Source organism: Lycorma delicatula, chromosome 2, assembly GCF_047948215.1.
Source record: "Lycorma delicatula isolate Av1 chromosome 2, ASM4794821v1, whole genome shotgun sequence".
In the NCBI taxonomy this organism is placed as follows: Eukaryota; Metazoa; Arthropoda; class Insecta; order Hemiptera; family Fulgoridae; genus Lycorma; species Lycorma delicatula.
In genome coordinates, this window is record NC_134456.1 from 19,033,899 (window position 1) to 19,053,794 (window position 19,896).

Here is a 19,896-nt window from a genome sequence, read left to right on the forward strand (position 1 = left end):
CAGTAAATCACAATTACAGGATTTGGGGATCAGAGCCACCATATGAAATTATCAAACATCAGCGTGACTACCAAAGTCAGTGTTTGGTGGGGACTGATGAATGACTGTATTGTGTGCCTGTTCTTGTTGTAGAGAGCACAATTAATGGGGATATTTTCTATGATATGCTTAAACTTAGGCTTTCCACAGAGATTATATTGAAAAAGAATCAATTTTATATCAGCTGGAAAATTAATCTGTAATTCCACCATTACAGCATCCATCTTCATGCTTCATTAAGCATTCAGTTTAAAACAGGTGGATTGGAATAGGAGGGCCAATCACATGGCTACTAAGGAGTCCAGACATGATCCATACTAGATTTGTTTTTATGGGAGCATGTTAAAAACATAGTTTATTTAGAGAAAGTCCATGACATCAACTATATATGGGCGAGGATTGTTGCAGCAGTAGCATCCATTTCTCCTGGCATGCTGGCAAGTACGTGGGGAGAGCTGGATGTGTGCAGAGCAATGAATGATGCACATAGCAAAGTGTATTAAAAACCAAAAAAGATTTTAGAATGTGTACTCATGTAAGTAGTACTTTAAATACAGAGTGAGCAACGTAAAACAGAACCCATAATGTAACTGCTGCAGAATCTGTAGGTTATGTTGGAATGAAATTTTATGAATGATACAGATAAATTAAATAAGAAGAACGTAAAACATAATTTAAATGTTGCATTTATTTATGTTATTGTTATAAAAGATGTTCAAAATGACCACCCTGAGCATCGATGCACTTCTGTGCTCGACTGCTCATATTGAGAATCATCTCATGCAAAACATCAATTGTGTTGATTCTTGTTGAATGTTCACTTTCAGTTCATCAGTATTCTGGGGATTAGATGCATAAACTCTCTCCTTTAAGTAGCCTCAAAGGAAAAAAATCACAAGTAGACAATTCTGTCTGTCTCCTTCAGTTGTTGCACAGTTGTAACGCAGTATGGTTTCAATTTTAATTCATGAAGAATTTTATGACAGGATGTATATTTAACACCAGATTGTTGAGATAATTTGCATAGTGATTTTTTTGGACTGGTAGTAATTCTTTCAGTATCAGCAAAGTATTTTTTAACTAAATCGTATATGCTACTCTTCGCTGGGATACAGGCATTCGGAAATTTTTCTACAGATACTTGGCATGATTCTTCAAATGATCCAGAATGAATATAGGCCTAAACTCTAGCTATCCTCTCCTGGATTGAATAAGGCATTTTAGACAAACACAACACTCACAATACTGCACTGCAACAAACCGTATACTGCACGACACGTAACCACCTGACAAACAGCAGAACAATCAGTAGTAACATATACATCCACTAGTTGTGTGAGTGTTTCATAAGTAGTGTTGGGTAGCACTTTCATTATGGGTTCAGTTTTATGTCGCTCACCCTGTATAATACTGTTTAAATAATATTTTAAACCAAGAAGTTCTTTCATAAAACACTATATATATATGAATTTATCTGCTCAAGATATGAAATAAAAATGTTACAGCAGTCACCCATATTTTAATTTAACAGCAAATTCTGTTTTTTTAATATTATAATTTTTCATTAGAGTAAGGTTTTGCAAATTATTTATAAGTGTGCTAACTAATTATTAAACTAATTAAAAATTTTTTTTTAGCTGCTTGAACCTGAGATTCGTCATGAACGCAATGTTATATTGCAGTGTGTCAGATATGTTGTGGAAAACAATTTCTTTGGGATTGGACAGTAGCAGTAATAAAATCACTGATGTTAAAATTAAGTAGATGTAATAAATAATGTTCCAGCTTTGAAAATAAGTTCCTCATTGTGCGACCAGCTGCAAAATTTATATATTTTTTTTTTTTATTTGTTATTCCTGATATTAATTTACATTTTGATTGTTGTTTAATATATATAAATATATGTATATATATATTTTTTAATAAAAATTGTCTGAAATAATCCTGTTTATTCATTTTATTTCTCTGTACTTTTTAAAAAAAAGGAAACTGCAGTTAGTCATTCTAGGTCATCACCCTTCTGAATTTGTATGTATCAAAATGTGTACATAATATTTTTTTTTTTAACTACATACACACACACACACACACACACACATATATATATAAAGATGAAAAGGAAATATTTCATTGATAACAAATATGACATACAAAAATACAATACTATTATTTTGTAAAGTTACATAGTGGCTACACTAACACAAAATTTAAGAAAACTATGTCATGTGTTTTTAAAGGCATTTGTATTTGTGGAAAACAATTATGTCATGTAAGTCCACATACATTTTTTTAGATTGTATAATAAAAATTTAACTTCGTTCAAATGAGCCTGAATGAATTTGGTTTAAAATAAGTATGATTAATCCTCTTCCTGATACCACTGCAATTTTTATCGCTATGGGATTTTCCAAGAAATAATGAAAAGGGCAGTTAGTAACCTAAACCCTTGGAAACTTCATTAGTGTCATATTATATTAATTTTTTTTTTAAACTATAGCAATAAATATTACACTTAGTCTTAGTTAACATAGTTAGAGTCTGATAAATTATTACTGATGATATCATTTTTTGGTAATCTGTTGATTGTTTGTGTACTAGAAAACTTTATCAGGTAAAACTACACATTTTATTTTTTGATTTTTTTTCTAATCAGGGAACCAATTTTAATTTCATATTACATTTTTAGTCTGAGTCTAAACCAGTTGCTTAAAAAGAATTTGGAAGTACTGGTAAAGAAAGGCCTTTTATTCTTTGTACCTATAATCATGATTTTCCCGAGAAAATAAAATATCTTAGCTTAATTTGATGATGCTGAAGACACTTAAGAACGAGCAGACAATTCGGAAACTGAAGATGTAGAAATTTTCAGAGAACATTTAAAATCAGAATCAAAAAGTGAAATAGATGAAAATCTCATAATCCCTGAAGTCCAAAATAAGTCCACGTATTTAGGAAAAACAATTATGTATGGAAATTTTTAGAACCATACAAACAAAAAAAGAAATAAATATATATATTCACAGTTGCCTGATCTTATGAGGCTACAACTTTTATATTAATGAGGCTTCCTGATTTTATAATTCACAGACTTTGCTTTTTATGAGGAAAAGCAAAGTCTGTGGACGATATTCCTAAGCTAGTGGAGATTTGGATTTACTTTTTGATGAAATTATATCTGCAATAGTCCTGTAGATAAACATCAAGATTTTGGAAGCTGAAAGCATGCACACAAACCCAAATAAAGCAGATTTCTCCGTGACATGAAATTTAAATTAGAGCTTTTCTTAGATTGCTATTATTTATACACATTTTTAAATCAGGAAGGGAAACTACTGAATCATTTTCTAAAAATACAAAAAGTCAAGCAATATTCAAAACGATCTCCATTAGAAGTTTTCAAGTACTAGCACCTTACTTTCGATTCGAAGATCCAATCACAACAGAATAAGAAAGGAGACAGACAAAGCAGCTGCAATATGTTTTATATTCAGCCAGTTTATCAAAAAACTCAACATTTTTCCAATTGCCTATTGCCCAAAGAATTTTCATTGGGCAATAGGATGCCCAAAGATTTTCTTTGGGCATTGATGAAATGTAGGTTGCTTTTCACAGGAGATTCAAAATGTACATGTCCTCAAAACTGGTCAAATATGATATTAAAATAATGACCACAACAGATATCACAGATTATTTCTATCTACAATGGTTTTCTTTACACAAGAAAAAAGAGTGATGGGTTTTGTCTTACTGAAGAGGCAAAACATCTTAAAAACCCTTTATGCAGTTGTCAGAGTTAGCCAACCAACCTGCAAATCTAATAGAAACATCATATCAGTTGAATTAGAGCTTCAAAAAAAAAGTTCTTTGTATGTTGGGACACTGAAAAAAATAAGAGAGAAATCCTTAAAGATATTTCTTTTTGGCCAAATTGTGTTGTGGATTCTAGTTTGTATGGTTTTTCTAATTGCAAAATAATTGTTATATGTGCCTAATAAAAAGCAGTTCTATTATTCTCAACCATTTGTAACAGAATTGAGCAAACCGAATCAGGGCTTCCTGAAATGATCACATTTCATAATCAAACAAAAGGAGGAGTTGATGCCCTTTATATGAAATGTTCAAACAAACAATTCAAGTAGATAGAGGTAGTGGCTATTTTTTTGTCAGCTAGTAGATATTTCAAACAGTACTTCTGTTGTACAAGCATGATACATTGCCTCTGCGTTCAAGATACCCAAACATTGACTTGTTTTGATTTTATCAATAATTTCACTACCAATTTAGAAACAATTACTGTATAAAAACTTCCAAAGGAGTTGATAAACATTATGGAAAAAAAGTAAGTCTTTCAATTAGAAAAAGAAGACATCTTCTTTTTCCTGTTTAGCCTCCGGTAGAATTATCTAAACTACCGTTTCGATAATTCTTCAGAGGATGATATGTATGAGTGTAAATGAAGTGTTAGTCTTGTACATTCTCAGTTCGACCATTCCTGAGATGTGTGGTTAATTGAAACCCAACCACCAAAGAACACCGGTATCCACGATCTAGTATTCAAATCCATGTAAAAATATCTGGCTTTACTAGGACTTGAACGCTGTAACTTTCGACTTCCAAATCAGCTGATTTGGGAAGACGCGTTAACCGCTAGACCAACCCGGTGGGTTTAGAAAAAGAAGACAAATTTGACTAAACCAAACACATGCTCAAACTGTGACTACAAGAAAACATGCAAAATCAGTAGCAAATGTATATAGTGTAGTGTTTCTCCCATATGTTTGGAATGTTCTAGAAAACTGTGTGACATTATTATAACAATATTTATTATATTCCAAACAAGATTCTTAAAATATTTATTCATAATTTCATTACAGTGTAAAAATATTGCAAGACCTAGCGTTTCATCGTGGCTTCACCCATTATATGGTTAGTTGCATTAACTGTTGTGGTTTGTGGTGTTATTTTGTCTATTTTATCTTTTTCATTCATAGTGTGACAGTGGCAGTGGATGTGTTGGTCAATCCGCTGTGCTATACACCATAACAATAAAGTACTTTTATTTTTTTTACAGTACATTTCTGATATAAAATTATAAGAGGTGGATCAAAAAGTAACTTATGCTGTGTTCTTGAAATGAAAGGGATTTATTAATGTATTGTGGTGGCAGCACTGGTTGCGTTGTCTTCACACTCCCCCAGCAGCAGTTCAGTGCGTGTGTAGTATTGTTGTCAATATGGCATGTCCTCTAGAGGTTTTGTCCAGCATTGAAGTGTGTTCAGTAGTCCGATTTTTGTGGGCAAAATATTACAATTGTGAAATTAATCACCAGTTTGCTGAGGTATATGGTGAGAATGCAATGTCACGCCTGATGATTATAAAATGGTGCCAAACATTCAAAAACAGAACAAATGCGAATTGCGTGCTGGGCATCCTTCAACGGTAAACTCAAGGGTAATCCAGAAAGCGTGAATGAAATGATCTTGAGTAACCGGCTTATTAAAATTGGAGAGATTGCAAGTGAACTTAACATCAGTTATGATAGTGTTAAGTTTACCACCGATGTATACTGAGTTGTCGATTGTAGCAACCTCCCCATCAATGTTTGAAAGTTAAAAAAAGAGCTAACAGTACATCCTGGCACCAGTATCACTTTCCTGGTCAGAACATAGCCATCATTGTTCACTCATAGCCATTCATTTTTAGGGTGCAGTATGTAGACATATTCCATTAAAATCTTCTGCCAGTCAGTGGGATTAAGGTCTCTTGCTCTCTCTATTTCAAGTGTAGCTTACACATGGTGTCAATTTAGAAGACACAATGGTGGAAATAGAGGTTCTGCTTGTGCTGTGGGCACAAGCAGAACTCTTAATTCTGTGACATACTGGAAGAAACCTTTTTGTGTTTTCAAGTGACAATTTTCTGCTCTATAACTTTGCCAGAAACTGATCAAAGGTAATCAGATAAGTTTTTCATGTTGTAATACAGCCAGTCGCTGCATCTCAGAAACATATAGGAGCATTATTTGTAGTAGTGACCAAAAGAGCTGGAATAGGATTTAGTTTAACAATTCCTGTATTGAGCCGCATGATTTGATTCTGCACTAGCTGTAGGCCAGATGTGTCAGCAGTCATAAGGTTTTTGCTACCATACAGGATCATTAGTTTCCCTAAAGGTGTCATTTAGAGTTGATAGTGAGCTACCCCACCAGCTAAGTGTTTGGGAATAGTTTGTTTATCCTATTTAGGTACATATCCAAACATTTGAGATTACACTTCCATATTTCAGAGTGATTTTTGGCACAGAGTGAGCTAATGAGAGGATATGATAAAATGTTTTTTTCTACAGTCATGGTCAAGATTTTCAGCAGCCCACTTGTGTAATGCTTGACATTGCTTCATTTAGCTTTGAGATTATTTATTCATCTTGCTTTTGGCAAGGAAGCCCATATGGCTAGATAGTCCACATATAATGCACTTTTTAATTTCTTGTGGCAAGACATTTATCATTATATTGATAAAAAAATGAACGCGGAAAACAAAAATGCATACACACACGCACAATAAAGAAGACTGTTGTAATGAATAAAAACGACACATGGATAAGTTAGTGGCATTACATAATCTATATATATAAAAATGAATGTTTGTCTGTCTGTATGTTTCTTATGCCTTCCTAAACCGTTCATCCGATTGCGATGAAACTGTTGAGTTGTTGGGCGCACGCCCGCGAAGGTTTCTTTCTGAATTAGTTTGGACTCGCTAGGTAGCACTGGGGTCGAGATATTTTGAAAAATTGTATTTATGGTCCGATTTGGCTCATATTCAGAATATATATTAGTTACTGAAAAGAAATATTTTTGCGAAAAACGGACTCGCGAGGTGGCGCCGGTGTCGAAATATTTATGAAAGAAATATACAGACTTTCTTTCTTCTTCTATATATATATATACAAAAGGCAATTTTCGTATGTGTCCGCTGTAGACTAAAAATCTACCGATTTATGCGCAGGAAAAAGTGAGAAAGGGAAAAAGGAAATAGGGAAAAGTGAAACGTTAAATTTTTTGAATTCCGTAATGTTCAGTTTTTTAATGTTTTATCAAACTTTCAATCGAGTTCATTTAATCTATATACGTTTATACTAAAATATAGCAATAGCGAAGCATTGCCGGGTCTGCTAGTTAATTTAAATAAAAATCGTGACTCGACATAACCAATGATGAGAGTTTGTTAAGTTATGATTCACAGGGCAGTAGGCATAAAGGATAGTTTACTTTAACCGGCCAAAACAAACCTACCGGGTTGGTTTAGTGGTGAACGCGTCTTCCCAAATCAGCTGATTTGGAAGTCTAGAGTTCCAGCGTTCAAGTCCCAGTAAATTCAGTTATTTTTATAGGGATTTGAATAGTATATCGTGGATACCGGTGTTCTTTGGTTGTTGGGTTTCAATTAACCACACATCTCAGGAATGCTCGAACCTGAGGCTGTACAAGACTACACTTCATTTACACTCATACATATCATCCTGATTCATCCTCTGAAGTATTATCTTAACGGTAATTACCGGAGACTAAACAGGAAAAAGAAAGTGGACAAAACAACGATGGCTGTGTGCCGTCCCCTGTACAAGGTTTTAACACTGTCTGTCGTCGCCTATTATGATTGGCGACGAGTTACTGAAAACGTAAACATTTATGTAGTTTTAAATGCGAATTTATCAATTACAACTATGACATAACTTTATATTTTTTTTATGCAGGGTAATTTGTAACAGCATAGTACAGTATGTATAGTACAAACTATACTTACAGTGTAGCACTTACTGTACTTACAGTATGTAACATTCAAATCCTAGTAAAGGCAGTTACTTTTTTACGGATTTGAATACTAGATTGTGGATACCGGTGTTCTTTGGTGGTTGGGTCTCAATTAATCACATATCTGAGAAACGTTCGACCTGAGACTGTAGAAGAGTACACTTCATTTACATGCATACACATCATCTTCACTCATCCTTTGAAGTAATACCTTACGGTGGTTCCAGAGGCTAAAGAGAAAAAGAAAAAGTAAAGTATGCTGTACAATATACGTATTCTAATTTATATCGTGGGAAAATTTAGTACTATACTTTATGTGCAGCATTAAATGGGTATACGTATATTTTTGCATAAATTACAGTACTTACACGATTCTCAAAAACGTTTTCAACATGTTTCAAACGTGTTGCCAACACGTGAGTTTTTTACGTTTCCGCGTCAGCCAGGTTTCCGTTATTTCAGATAAATTTATCATGCCTTTCGTAAAATTCACGGGACCAGGGAAATTTTCCGTTGTAACAAGATTCCGTTAAATCCACGTTCTGTTAACTCAGATTTTACTGTACTATGTACTAAGTCTGTTTCTCGAAGATTGCGAAAAATCATGCTAATTGTTTTGGGATTTGGATCCTGTGATTCGAAAACCGTATTTCATATTCTACTGCACCAGTACCATCACACACACCCAAAAGGAATACCATATAAGCGTATTCCTCTTTGTAAATAAGTATAGGTATTACTTCAATCGCAAACCGATCACGTTCAAACTATTTCGCCAACGACAGTATAATTCACAGCACCCAATATACAGGACTTTTTAAGTCCTGTTACCCAATTGTTAATGGTTTGTAATTTCTTTCTAAGAAAGGGAAATTTTGTTTTGTGACACGAAGTTGGTAGAGCTACGCAACCGGTACAGTTACGGCAGTATGAGTTGATTCTCCTTGAGTTGTGTAAACTTTTGTGCCGTTTCCGGTCGTGTTACGAAAGGAATGTCTTTTACCATAGAACAACGAGTTTTCATTCTTGAACAATATTTTGCCACAAAATCGTACGCGAGTGTAAAAGAATCATTTCAAATTAAATTTGTTGGTGTTCCTCCGCCAGAAAAAATGTCAATTTCTAGGCTAGCAAACCGATTTCAAATGACAGGTAGTATTTGCGACAGAAAACGTTGTGGTCAACCAACTCGCTTGACAGATGACGTTTCAAAGAATGTGAAAACAAGATTGCTCAATTCTCCACGGAAAAGTTTACGAAAACCTTCCACGCAAGTTGGTTTCTCATATTCGAGTGTTCAGAAAGCTGCTAAAAAATTGAAATTGTATCCGTATCGGGTACGATTAGTCCAAGAGCTTCAGCCTCCAGATTTAAACAAGCGATTGCAATATTGCCGTTGGTTTAGGTCTCTCGTAAATGATAACTGAATCGAATTTTTAAACACAGCGTTCTTTAGTGATGAAGCTTGGACTCGATGGTTATGTGAACAGTCAAAACTGTCGAATTTGGGTAGTTGAAATTCCTAACGCTTTACAAGACAAATCTTTACATCCTGAAAAAATTGGTGTATGGTGTGCGATATCTCGTCATCGTATAGTCGGACCCATATTCTTCGAACAGACAGTAAATGGTGAAGTATACAGGAATATTGTGCGCCAATTTGTGTCCCTCCTGGAACCTCAAGAACGGTATTGCTGGTTTCAGCAAGATGGCGCTACATGCCACACGTCACGAGAAACCATGGATTTTCTGCAAGAGTTCTTTGATGATCGAATAATAAGCAAGGGCTTATGGCCTCCAAGTTCCCCAGACCTCACATCTCCTGACTACTTTTTGTGGGGCTATATTAATTCTGAGGCCTTCAAAAACAATCCTCACACTATTATCCTCGTAATATTGAACTTAAAGTCAATATTACAGACTTCATCATGAATATTTCCAATGCAACTCTTAAAAAAGGTTTCTGCTAATATGCTGAAAAGGGTCCGTGCGTGTATAACCGCAAGGGTGGGCATTTTTAGCACCCATCGGGTTGGTCTAGTGGTTAACGCGTCTTCCCAAATCAGCTGATTTGGAAATTCACAGCGAGAGTTACAGCGTTCAAGTCCTAGTAAAGCCAGTTATTTTTACATGGATTTGAATACTAGATCGTGGATACCGGTGTTCTTTGGTGGTTGGGTTTCAAATTAACCACAATCTTAGGAATGGTCGAACTGAGAATGTACAAGACTACACTTCATTTACACTGATACATATCATCCTCATTCATCCTCTGAAGAATTATCGAAACGGTAGTTACCGGAGGCTAATCAGGAAAAGAGAGAGGGGCATTTTGAGCATATTCTTTAACAATTATGTAAGTAATAGCGTTTTATTAAATCTCTTTTGTAAGTAACAAATACATATTTTTATTCCATCTAAATCTCCCTTTCTTAAATTATATTTAAAATTGGGTAACAGGACTAAATCACTCTGTACTTAACGTACTTTACACGATTAATACATTATTGCGCATTGTTGATCAGCTGTGGTTAATTCATTGCCAACGTTGAAATAATAATTTTTCAAATAATTTATTGTATTTCTGTCAATAAAAAATTATTATTGAAGTAATTTTTATTTATTCCTTTTTTGTTTTACACTATTCTGTAATTATCAGTGGTTTTTTTTCATTTTTAACAATAAATTCTGTTTTTACAATTTTTTTACATCACCAAGAAAGAATCTGGTTTTTATTTGCATTAAATAAATTATTTTCTGAAAAAAGGTGGTAAGGTATTGTTTTTAAATAAAATAGATTTTTTCAACTTTTTCGTTGTTTTATTCAACTTATCTTACACCATTTTTGTTCAGAATTAAAAATTCTGTAGACGTATTGCTTATAAGTTTTAAGTGTTTAATACATATTTAACAAAGTAATTATATGTAAGATATAAAAAAAATCAGAGGCTTTTTACCCCAATTATTGATTTTCACTCCATATTTTTCAAAACTATTCCAGGTACGGTTCTGGGACCTATTTTATTTGATTTTTCAGGTTAATAAGAAATCACAAATCGTGCCCCTTAATTAACGTCCTAAAATTTCAGTACAACCTCATTTCACCGGAGTAGCTGAAATATTTTCTTGGGTAGAATAGGTCGTGAAACTCCCGAAAGAACTTCGTGACACTATTTGCATAGTGGAAAGGTAGTTTTTCTTTTTTTCGTTTATTTTAACTGACATAGTGTGTAAATTATTCTGGATCAAGTCTTTTCATATTTAAAAACGTCGAGTAGAATACGTTATCGTGTATTCGAAATACTTATTTGAAAAATTAGAAAACGTAGCGTAATCTTATTTTTCCGTAAGTTGTAAACACTGCTCTGATAATATCAGCTGATTTTCATGCTCCGCTTGTTGTGTTTTCTGGTTAGCGGCGTTGTGTTACAGGTTATATTTATAGTGTCAATTTGTGAATGATTTCATTATTATGGAAGTGGAAAATACTGTAAATAATTCTAATGAAAATGTTACGGTTTCTACGGAAGAAAGTAATGAAGAAAAAGTTAAAGTTGAAAACAGTCAACCTCCAGATAAAAGCACTGTTTTAGCTGTTCTTCAGCTTTTACGAAAATACAACCTTAAGGTAGGCATGTTTAAAAACTACAGAATTAGTCTGTTCTCTTACGTTTCTTTCCACCCTCTTAGGAAGGTAGAAATTGTAAATTGTTAGAAATTACGTTTTTAAATGGTTATTTTTAAGACGAATACATATATATATATATATATATATATATATATATATATATATATATATAGTTTGAATAACTGCCACCAATTTGTTAATTTCTTGATTAAACAAAACACAAAATCTTAAAAATTGTGATCAATATTCGTACCTTTTTAAATTACATTTTACTCTTTCTGGTCTATTACCCAGTTTGTAACAATTTTGTATACTCAAACACCACCAGCTTCAGTTAAAACCTTCAAGTTTATACAACCAACCCATTTGTTTTTATAGAAACTAAAATTGTTTATGTGTATAAGTTTGTGTTTTAATAAGAATATGTGTTAATTGAACACAGCATATTGAAAAGTGAATTCATGTTCGAGTATTGATAATTATAACAATCCACTTTTGAAGCTAAGTATGCAATTCCTTATGCAAAACTGGAGTTAGCAGTTACATTGTATTTAGATCGGTAATGAAGAAGGGACTTTAAATAAATGAAGGAGATGTTTATCTAATTTATACAAATCTGCTACAGTGAAATTCAGTACCAGTTCACATGGTGGTTGAAATGTTTAAGTTTAGCTGATACAACTTATTTACTTAAAGTCAAATTAGAACAATGTTTTGTGTTTCCCGCCATCCAGTCTTTCTGAGCTCTTTAATCTTTATTCAAAAAAGAACAGATTGGAGTTTCTGATCTTTTCTTATAATGATATGTAACCTACATGTATTTAAAATAAGTCAAACCATACTGCATTCATTCACAGTATTCTTATCAGATAATCATATAAAATTGTTTTTTTTTTTTAGTAGCAAATACCTGTTGATGTGCATATTTAAGTTATATCCTCAATACTTAATTTGTTGAGGATAAACAAATATTCACAATATTACAGTTTTTATTTGTTTATGGTCTAGATATCCATAGGGATAAAGTGGGTGAACTTTTTGGACTGTTACTAAATCTTAATGAAAGGTAGAATAAATTTTGTGAAGGAACAATTCTAATATTACAATATTCAAATTTTTATTAATTTAGGGGGTTGAATAAATTAAAAAAAACTATAGCATTCCCTATTTATAAATAGGAAAGGAAGGATCCTCCTTGCTAACAATATTCAAGAAATTTTGTTACTTCCTCTATTAAAAAAAGTCTTGATCCCTCAGTATCAAAAATTATTGATAGCAACTCATTTGTTGTTGAAGAAAATTAAATCTGATGAAATTTTTATGTTGTGTGTATTTCTTGCTGTCTTTATTAAATAAAGAAATATTAATCATGTTATTACAATAAAAATTGCCATTTATAAATGTAAATCATTCAAATAATTATAACTTTACCTAATGTTTGTTTTTATTTTGCAAATTTTAATTTTATAATTGGTTGTGATTTAATAATCTTATTCAGAAATAATGTACACATTTTTTTCTTATAAAAATGTTTAATTTTCATAGACTACAGAAGAAAGCTTGCGTAAAGAAGTTAATTTACCTGATTTAGGAATTCAGGAACCAGAATCTGAAGTTAGTAATGTTCTTTCTGCTTATAAAAGTGAAGGAGATCCTGATGTTTATGAGGAAGCATATGCTGATCTTAAAAGATTTGTAGAGGGAGCTCTAGATATTTATAAAGTAAGTTTTTTGTAAATACAGTTTAAAAAATTTTTATTACTGTCTGTCTAGTTGAGATAAATGGTTCTTATCTTTGTTTCTATTTACAGAAAGTTTTCCGTTAGTAATCATATGATTTACTCTTTTTCTCAACAAATTCTTGATCAAATTTTTTAACTAACTTCATAAAAAGAGGACATTCTTAATTGAAATTTTCTTTATAATTTCTTTTATGCACATTCAAGCATTATTGTTCACAAATAAGTAGATTTTGGTGATTATTTTTTTCATTCTGTTAAGAAAATTGTTTATTTATATAATTATTTGGACCCCATATTAATTTTATTACAGATAATTTAAATGGGAGATTTGTTAAAGAAAAGTAAAACATCCTTGGTTAAGATGACATCTTATATCTCATCTTTTCAAATTGATATATTGGTGCCAAGCTGTTAAAAAAAAGATTTACTCTATCCATCCAGTGAAACCAGTTAAGTGCACTATTTTTCATTTTTTAATCAGTGGAATGAAGTGCAGCCTTGTTTGCCGGGTTACGTTGCCTAAACTGACTAAAAGCGATAACATATTGTATATCATTGTTTTCATTGTAAGATGATAGGTGTTACCTCTTGTAATTTTTTTGTTGCTGGCATTTATTTCTGCAGTTTAGTATATAGTGAAGCCCTGTATCCTTTAAATTTTCCCATTTCATCTTATATTTGTTACCTGCATGTTTGTATTATATAGATCTTTACATTCCAATCAAGTTAATTTACCTAACTGCAGTTAGTTAAGTTTACTTTCATTCCTTTAAATCATAATTCCTTATCACAGTTTCCATGTCTGACAATGAAAGTGTTTGTTCTGTCAAAGTCATACTATTTTATTTGTTTATTTCAATAACTACTTATTAATTCATTAACAGCTGTAAAATATTTTCTAAATATTTTTATTGATTATACATTAATAGTTTTTATAATTTCTTTCTTTTTCTCAAAGGGCCCTAAAATATTTATAGAATGTCTATTTACTTCAAAGCATACTCTTCCAATTATTTCAATTTGTGTTGGGTGATTGATGTGTTTAAAACTTATCTTAATTGGTATTTGAAATTCTTTTGTAAATGAAGTATCATTTTTGTAAATAAGCTTCTCTGTTTCTAACCCATCCACTTATAAATTTGACTGATTCATAATTTAATACCAGAGAGTACAAAGGCTGAACATTATCAAACAAACTGTTCAAGTAATAAACATTTTTTTAAATATTTTTGTGAAGGGTAATTAATACATACACTTTACTGGTTATAATTACATTACCTTGATCAACATTATAGAACAAAGTGTGTGCTGTCCAGTTGTGTGTATCAAGTGTGTTTACTTTATTGCATTCTAAATGGGTAACTGTTTTAGTTTAAATTTTATTAAAATAGTTCAAAATATTTCATTCTTTTAATATAATGAATAATGAAGTTTGTTGGTTTATTCCCTTTCTTTGCAGTATTTTAATGCGGCTTTATTGCAGCTGTATAAGCAACTGTATTGCTTAAGAATATTCTTGTTTCATTATTAATTCCAACCTTAGGTTTTTTCAGAATTATGTAAATAGTTGTTTAGAATTTTGGTCCATAAGTTGATATGGTGGTAATTAAAAAAAAAAAATGTAGGCTATCTAATTGACTGATTTAGGTCTGTAACATTCACTTCTGCTGTAAAATGCATAAAATATTTAATATGCCGTTTTTATGTTTCCAGTTTTACTTAAATTTAGATCAGTTTTTTTATTAGACTCTACTACCAGTTTTTATAAATTTACCTACAAATTATTTTTGTTCAGTTTTAATATTTTAATTACCTGTCAATTAAATGTCAAAAAAAGTCTTTTTGACATATTTAATAATAGTTTTCTAAAACATTGTTTTATTTCAAACTGCCATAAATTTCTTCTTGTAGTTTTACTTAGTTTTATTTACTGCAATTACTTGTGAGTGCTTTTAAGAATGAGTTTTCTTCTATGACTGTCAAAAGACATAACTGTGACACCTTGTTTAACAGTTCATGGGTAATTTTGTAAACATTGTTAACTCTTAGTCCTTAACATACTAAAATATAAATTAAAAAAAAAAAAATAGAATTTTTAAAACATTTTTTGTCGTGTAACATTGTGTTTTTGTAGTTACAAGTTTTTGCATTTTAACCATCAACATATACCGTACATAGAGACATACAGTCAAACATTGATATAATGAATCTTAATATCTGGACTAAAAACTTGTCACGGAGAAATTCAATTTATTGGGAGGTGATAATTATTCCTCGCATCCTTCATTCTCAGTATTGTTATAGAATGCAAGTTTACATGATTGTTAAATTGCTAAGCCACATTAAAAAGCTACATTATCATATAGAATATTGAACCTAACCAAAACAGATGATTAACAATTTTTTAAATTATTTTTTTTTATCTAAATAAAAGCTGTTTTTATTTGTTTATTCTTTCATGAATAAACTTTGTTGTTTCTTTTATGAGAATAGATACATAGCTGCTGCAACAGCTACAACTAGAAGAGAAAGTGTGCTGATGAAAATTTTGGGTGTGGATGGTTTTACAAATCTCAATGTTCGTAACCCCTCTCTTACCGAAAAACAAAAAAAACCAAATGAAAATTATGGAAGGACTATTTATGTTGACCTGTATTTTGATAATTATCTCTAGACTGCCTGAACTTTAAAATTTCGACTTTGGCTCAAAAATTTCTATATAAGGGCATTAGTGGCATTACATTTTGAATAATCAGTGAAGGGGTTGGAAGGTCTTACCAAGATATTAAAATTACAACTTTTTGTGTAAGCATCTTACGAATTTAAAATTTGGTTCTTTGGTAGGTATTATGTCTTCATAAGTTATTAAGATGAAAAATTTTTACAAGTTTCATGGGTTTTTAGTAATCTATTTTGAACATAAATAATAAAACAATAAATCAGTATATCTCCACCTTAAGCTCAATCGACTTAAAATTTCAGTACTGTAAAATTAAAAAAAAAAATACTTGTTCAGTTCTGTTTTAAATTTTGTCATTTTGAAGTTGGGACTAAATTAAGGGTTTGTGAGTTATTAGTATTTGTTTTTAATTTCTCAAACATGGTAACCATTGATATGTTAATAAATTTAAAAAAAAGTGAAAATTCACCTTACAGCAAATTAAATGTGTTTCTCTAGATCTTTAAAATACAGGACCTACTGCATGCCATAGAGGAGCTGGAAGGGAGACTACTGCTGAAGACCAGGGATGGACTAGCTAGATTAAAGCAATGTGGATAATTCAAGTTAACATAAATCATGCTGTATTGGCTCATGATCTACTGGCCAGATATGCCTCAGAGATGGGCACAGATATCGCAATAATCTCTGAGCCGTATGTCACCCATCCCGACCAGGGTGGCATTTGTCAGGGAACGGGTGTGCCGCCATCTGGACATGTGGGTTTTCACCCATCTGGGACGTATGCCTGGGAGAGAGCTTCGTCAGGGCGAGAGTTAGGGGGATTACTTCTACTTTTGTTATATGTCACTGAATATCCCAACTGAGAGGTTTGAAGAGAAATTGGGCACCATCGCGAGGGATCTCTCTGCGCATCGGCCTGCACTCCTTGCAGGCGATTTCAATGCATGGTCTACAGATTGGGGCTCCACTAGGACTTACAGTTGAGGAAGGTTATTATTGGAGGTAGCTGCAGCGCAGGACCTCATTTGTCTGAACAGGTTGGTGCCCTCACATTTAGGAGGAGCACAACCATTCCGTTGTCAACATAACGCTTGCAACTTCTGAGCTGACCACACGTATTGGCGATTGGTAGGTGTGGGAGGGCCTCTCTAGCAGTGACCACCAGCTGGTCATAATGGCAATTATGAAAGAAGGATCTGGCAGAGATGGCCCACCTACATTTATTGGCTGGAGCACCAGAAACCTGGAACTTTTGTTGAGGGGCTTGATTTTGTAGAAGTACGCAAAGGGTGCACTGCAGAAGAGAAGGCATCTCGTTTCTGGAGGTATTCCAGGAACGGGCATCTGCCTGTGTAAAGGTGGTCTCCTGATTCGTTTGTTTTCTGAGGCATTCACAGTCACGAACGGTGTTGTAAAATCTGTAGTAGGCACAGGGTTTGAGCTTCTGCGGTTTTAGTTAGTTAGTTTGAGGGAATCATGTTAGGTTGGATGTGAATATGTCCATTTGAGGCTTACATGAAGGCGAAGTTTGATATGTATTTACTGATGCAAATGTCTGCCAAGGCATTTACATTGGTGGCATCCCGACTGAGGCCTGGCTGATGACTGTGAGATGTAATCAATTAGAGGGTCTAAAGACAACCTCCAGTAAAGCCCCTCAGGGCTTGGAATGGAATGGGTGATGTGGCGACCAGTAACATCACAAGGTCTTTTCCCTACAGGGTTGGGATGGTCCCCTGAGATTGTGGAAAAAGAGAGAGGCTTGCCACAGGGCAAGGAGACGCATCACAAGGACATATCTTCCTGCCCTTAGAGACATATTGGCGGACAGATATCGCGAATGCAAGAACAATCTTGTTAGATGCATTCGTGATGCTAAAAAGATCCTGGAAGAAGCTAATTGCGGATGTAGAAATGAATCCATAGGGCAGGCTTTACAACATATTATTGGTAAGGAGAGTCATAAAGCCCAGAGCCCCTATCATTCAGGATGTCCAGGAGGTTTGCAGTATAATAGACAAGCCCTTTCTTCCCAGAGAGGAGCTTGGGATTGATGATAGAAGTGATGGGGAAGAGCCCGCCCCCCTCACTTTAAATGAGCTATTGGCGGCATTATCGCGCTTACCTCCAGCTAAGACGCCGGGTCTGGACTGGCTGCCGAATTCGGTGGTCAAGGTGGCAGTCCAGGCCAAGCCAGAGGTTTTTCTTGAGGTGTACAACAGTTGCTTTACGGAAGGCATATTCCCAGAGATTTGAAAGCGCCAGCAGCTGGTACTTGTGGTAAAACTGGGAAGGGATCCGGCGCTCCCCTCTTCTTACCGGCTGCTGGCAGTGATAGATGTGCTGGCCAAGATACAAGAGTGCAATGCTTCAGAACAGAATATCTCAGACAGTCAAGGAGGGAGACGGACTTTCTGCTAGTCAGTATGGATTCTTCAGGGGAAGGTCTGCACTTGATACTGTGCGAGGCAGCTGCGAGAGCTGTAAGAGGCAGTCGATGGGAAATTTCTGCCCTCATTACTCTAGATGTGAGAAATGCATTTAACTGCATTTCTCATGTCACCATACTGTAGGCCTTAGAGGATCATGGAGTGCCTTCATATCTGTGAAGAATAATTCGATCCTACCTAATGTGGCACAGACTTGAGTGTCAGGTACATGGAGGAACGGTACTGCGAAGCCTTCATAGGAGAGTGCTCCAGGGGTCGTCCTTGAACCAATTCTCTGGAAGTTGACTTACAATGGAGGTCTTCACAGTTGCTCTCCTGCAGGATGTAATGATTGTGGGATATGCCAACAACCTCGCCTTGGTCATCAAGGCGAGAGATCACTGACAAAATAAGGGATGCATATATGGCAATTAAAGATTGGATGGCTGGGGTGGGACTAACACTCTCCTCAGATAAGACAGAGGTGGTAGCAATCTCCACAGCGAGGAAGCAACCAACTCTGCAATTTGTCTAGGAGAATAGAAGAATAGTGTTGAGGCCAGCAATTGACCTCGGCTATGGGCAGGAGTAAGTAAATATGCAAAATATCTAGTTAAGCTAGAGGCGATCCATAGATGATGCTGTTTACAAGTCACAGTTGCATATAAAACTGTCTCTAAGGAGGTGGCTGAAATTTGGCAGGTGCAATATTGATTGACTTAGTTACATTGTAGAGGAGGAGATTTGGGAGCAAAGACCTTTGCTACATGGAGACAGGAAGCGCATTTCATCCCAGGTAGGAGAAGAATTAATGGAGGTCTGGCAGGGGTGGAGGGACTGAGGTACTACTGCCTCATTAATGACATCAGGAGTTGGTGTAGGAGGACCCATGGCTTGCTGGGATACAACTTAACACAGTTCCTGGCAGGCTATGGTGGTTACAGGGAATATCTGTACAAATATGCCCTGGACCACACAGATCGCTGCCCTGACTGTGACGAGGAGGAGACTCCCTTTCATGTACACTTCTGCTGCCTGCATTTTGATGAGGAACATGAAGAGGTGTTAGACACGTTGGGTTTGGAAGTTATGTTCTGCCCAGCAAATACACAATGCATAATGCTGAAGGGTGTTGAAGAATGGAGAGCGGTCAAAAAGAAGATACAAGGAGACCCGCCAGAGAATGAGACATCAGAGGGTGCCAGGCCATTCAAGCTCACAGCTGAGCACTTAGAGGGCCCCTCGGGCATGTGGAAGTTAGTTGTCTCTGTCCAATGAGGCCACGGGTACTTCACATACCGGCATCTAACAGGGTGATACTTTCTCCTTTCAGATGCAATGCTCTCTATGAGCAGAAAGTCCCAGAAAGGGGGAGGGGAAAAAAGAAAAAAAGATCTTTCAGTCCATTTTCTTTAAAGTCATTTTTAGACATTCTTGTTATTATTATAATACAACTAATTTAGAAAACTATCACATTTACAGTAATCAAAAAAAAGCTAATTAATGAGCAAAAATTTTTTAAAGATGATAAATTGTTTAAACATACCTTTACTGTAGATATA

General features: G+C 34.2%; 2 protein-coding genes across 4 annotated transcripts in view; both read left to right on the plus strand.

The window, feature by feature from the left end:
- Nucleotides 1–1,950, plus strand: part of LOC142320521 (FMR1-interacting protein NUFIP1-like) — a 36,504-nt gene extending 34,554 nt beyond the window's left edge. The window contains exon 7 of the mRNA XM_075358397.1: nucleotides 1,677–1,950. Coding sequence (XP_075214512.1) covers nucleotides 1,677–1,769 — 93 coding nt within the window. The 3' untranslated portion in view covers nucleotides 1,770–1,950. The remainder of the gene's footprint in view (nucleotides 1–1,676) is intronic.
- Nucleotides 1,951–11,234: 9,284 nt separating this feature from the next.
- Taf5 (TATA-box binding protein associated factor 5) overlaps nucleotides 11,235–19,896 on the plus strand; it is a 38,068-nt gene continuing 29,406 nt past the window's right edge. For 2 of the 3 annotated variants that reach the window (XR_012755425.1, XM_075358398.1), the window contains exons 1-2: nucleotides 11,235–11,480; nucleotides 13,026–13,202. Coding sequence is in view for 1 of the 3 variants with exons in the window: in XM_075358398.1 (XP_075214513.1) it covers nucleotides 11,325–11,480; nucleotides 13,026–13,202 (333 nt within the window). In the remaining 2 variants the exon portion in view is untranslated. The remainder of the gene's footprint in view (nucleotides 11,481–13,025; nucleotides 13,203–19,896) is intronic. The other variant, XR_012755426.1, reaches the window with a different exon arrangement.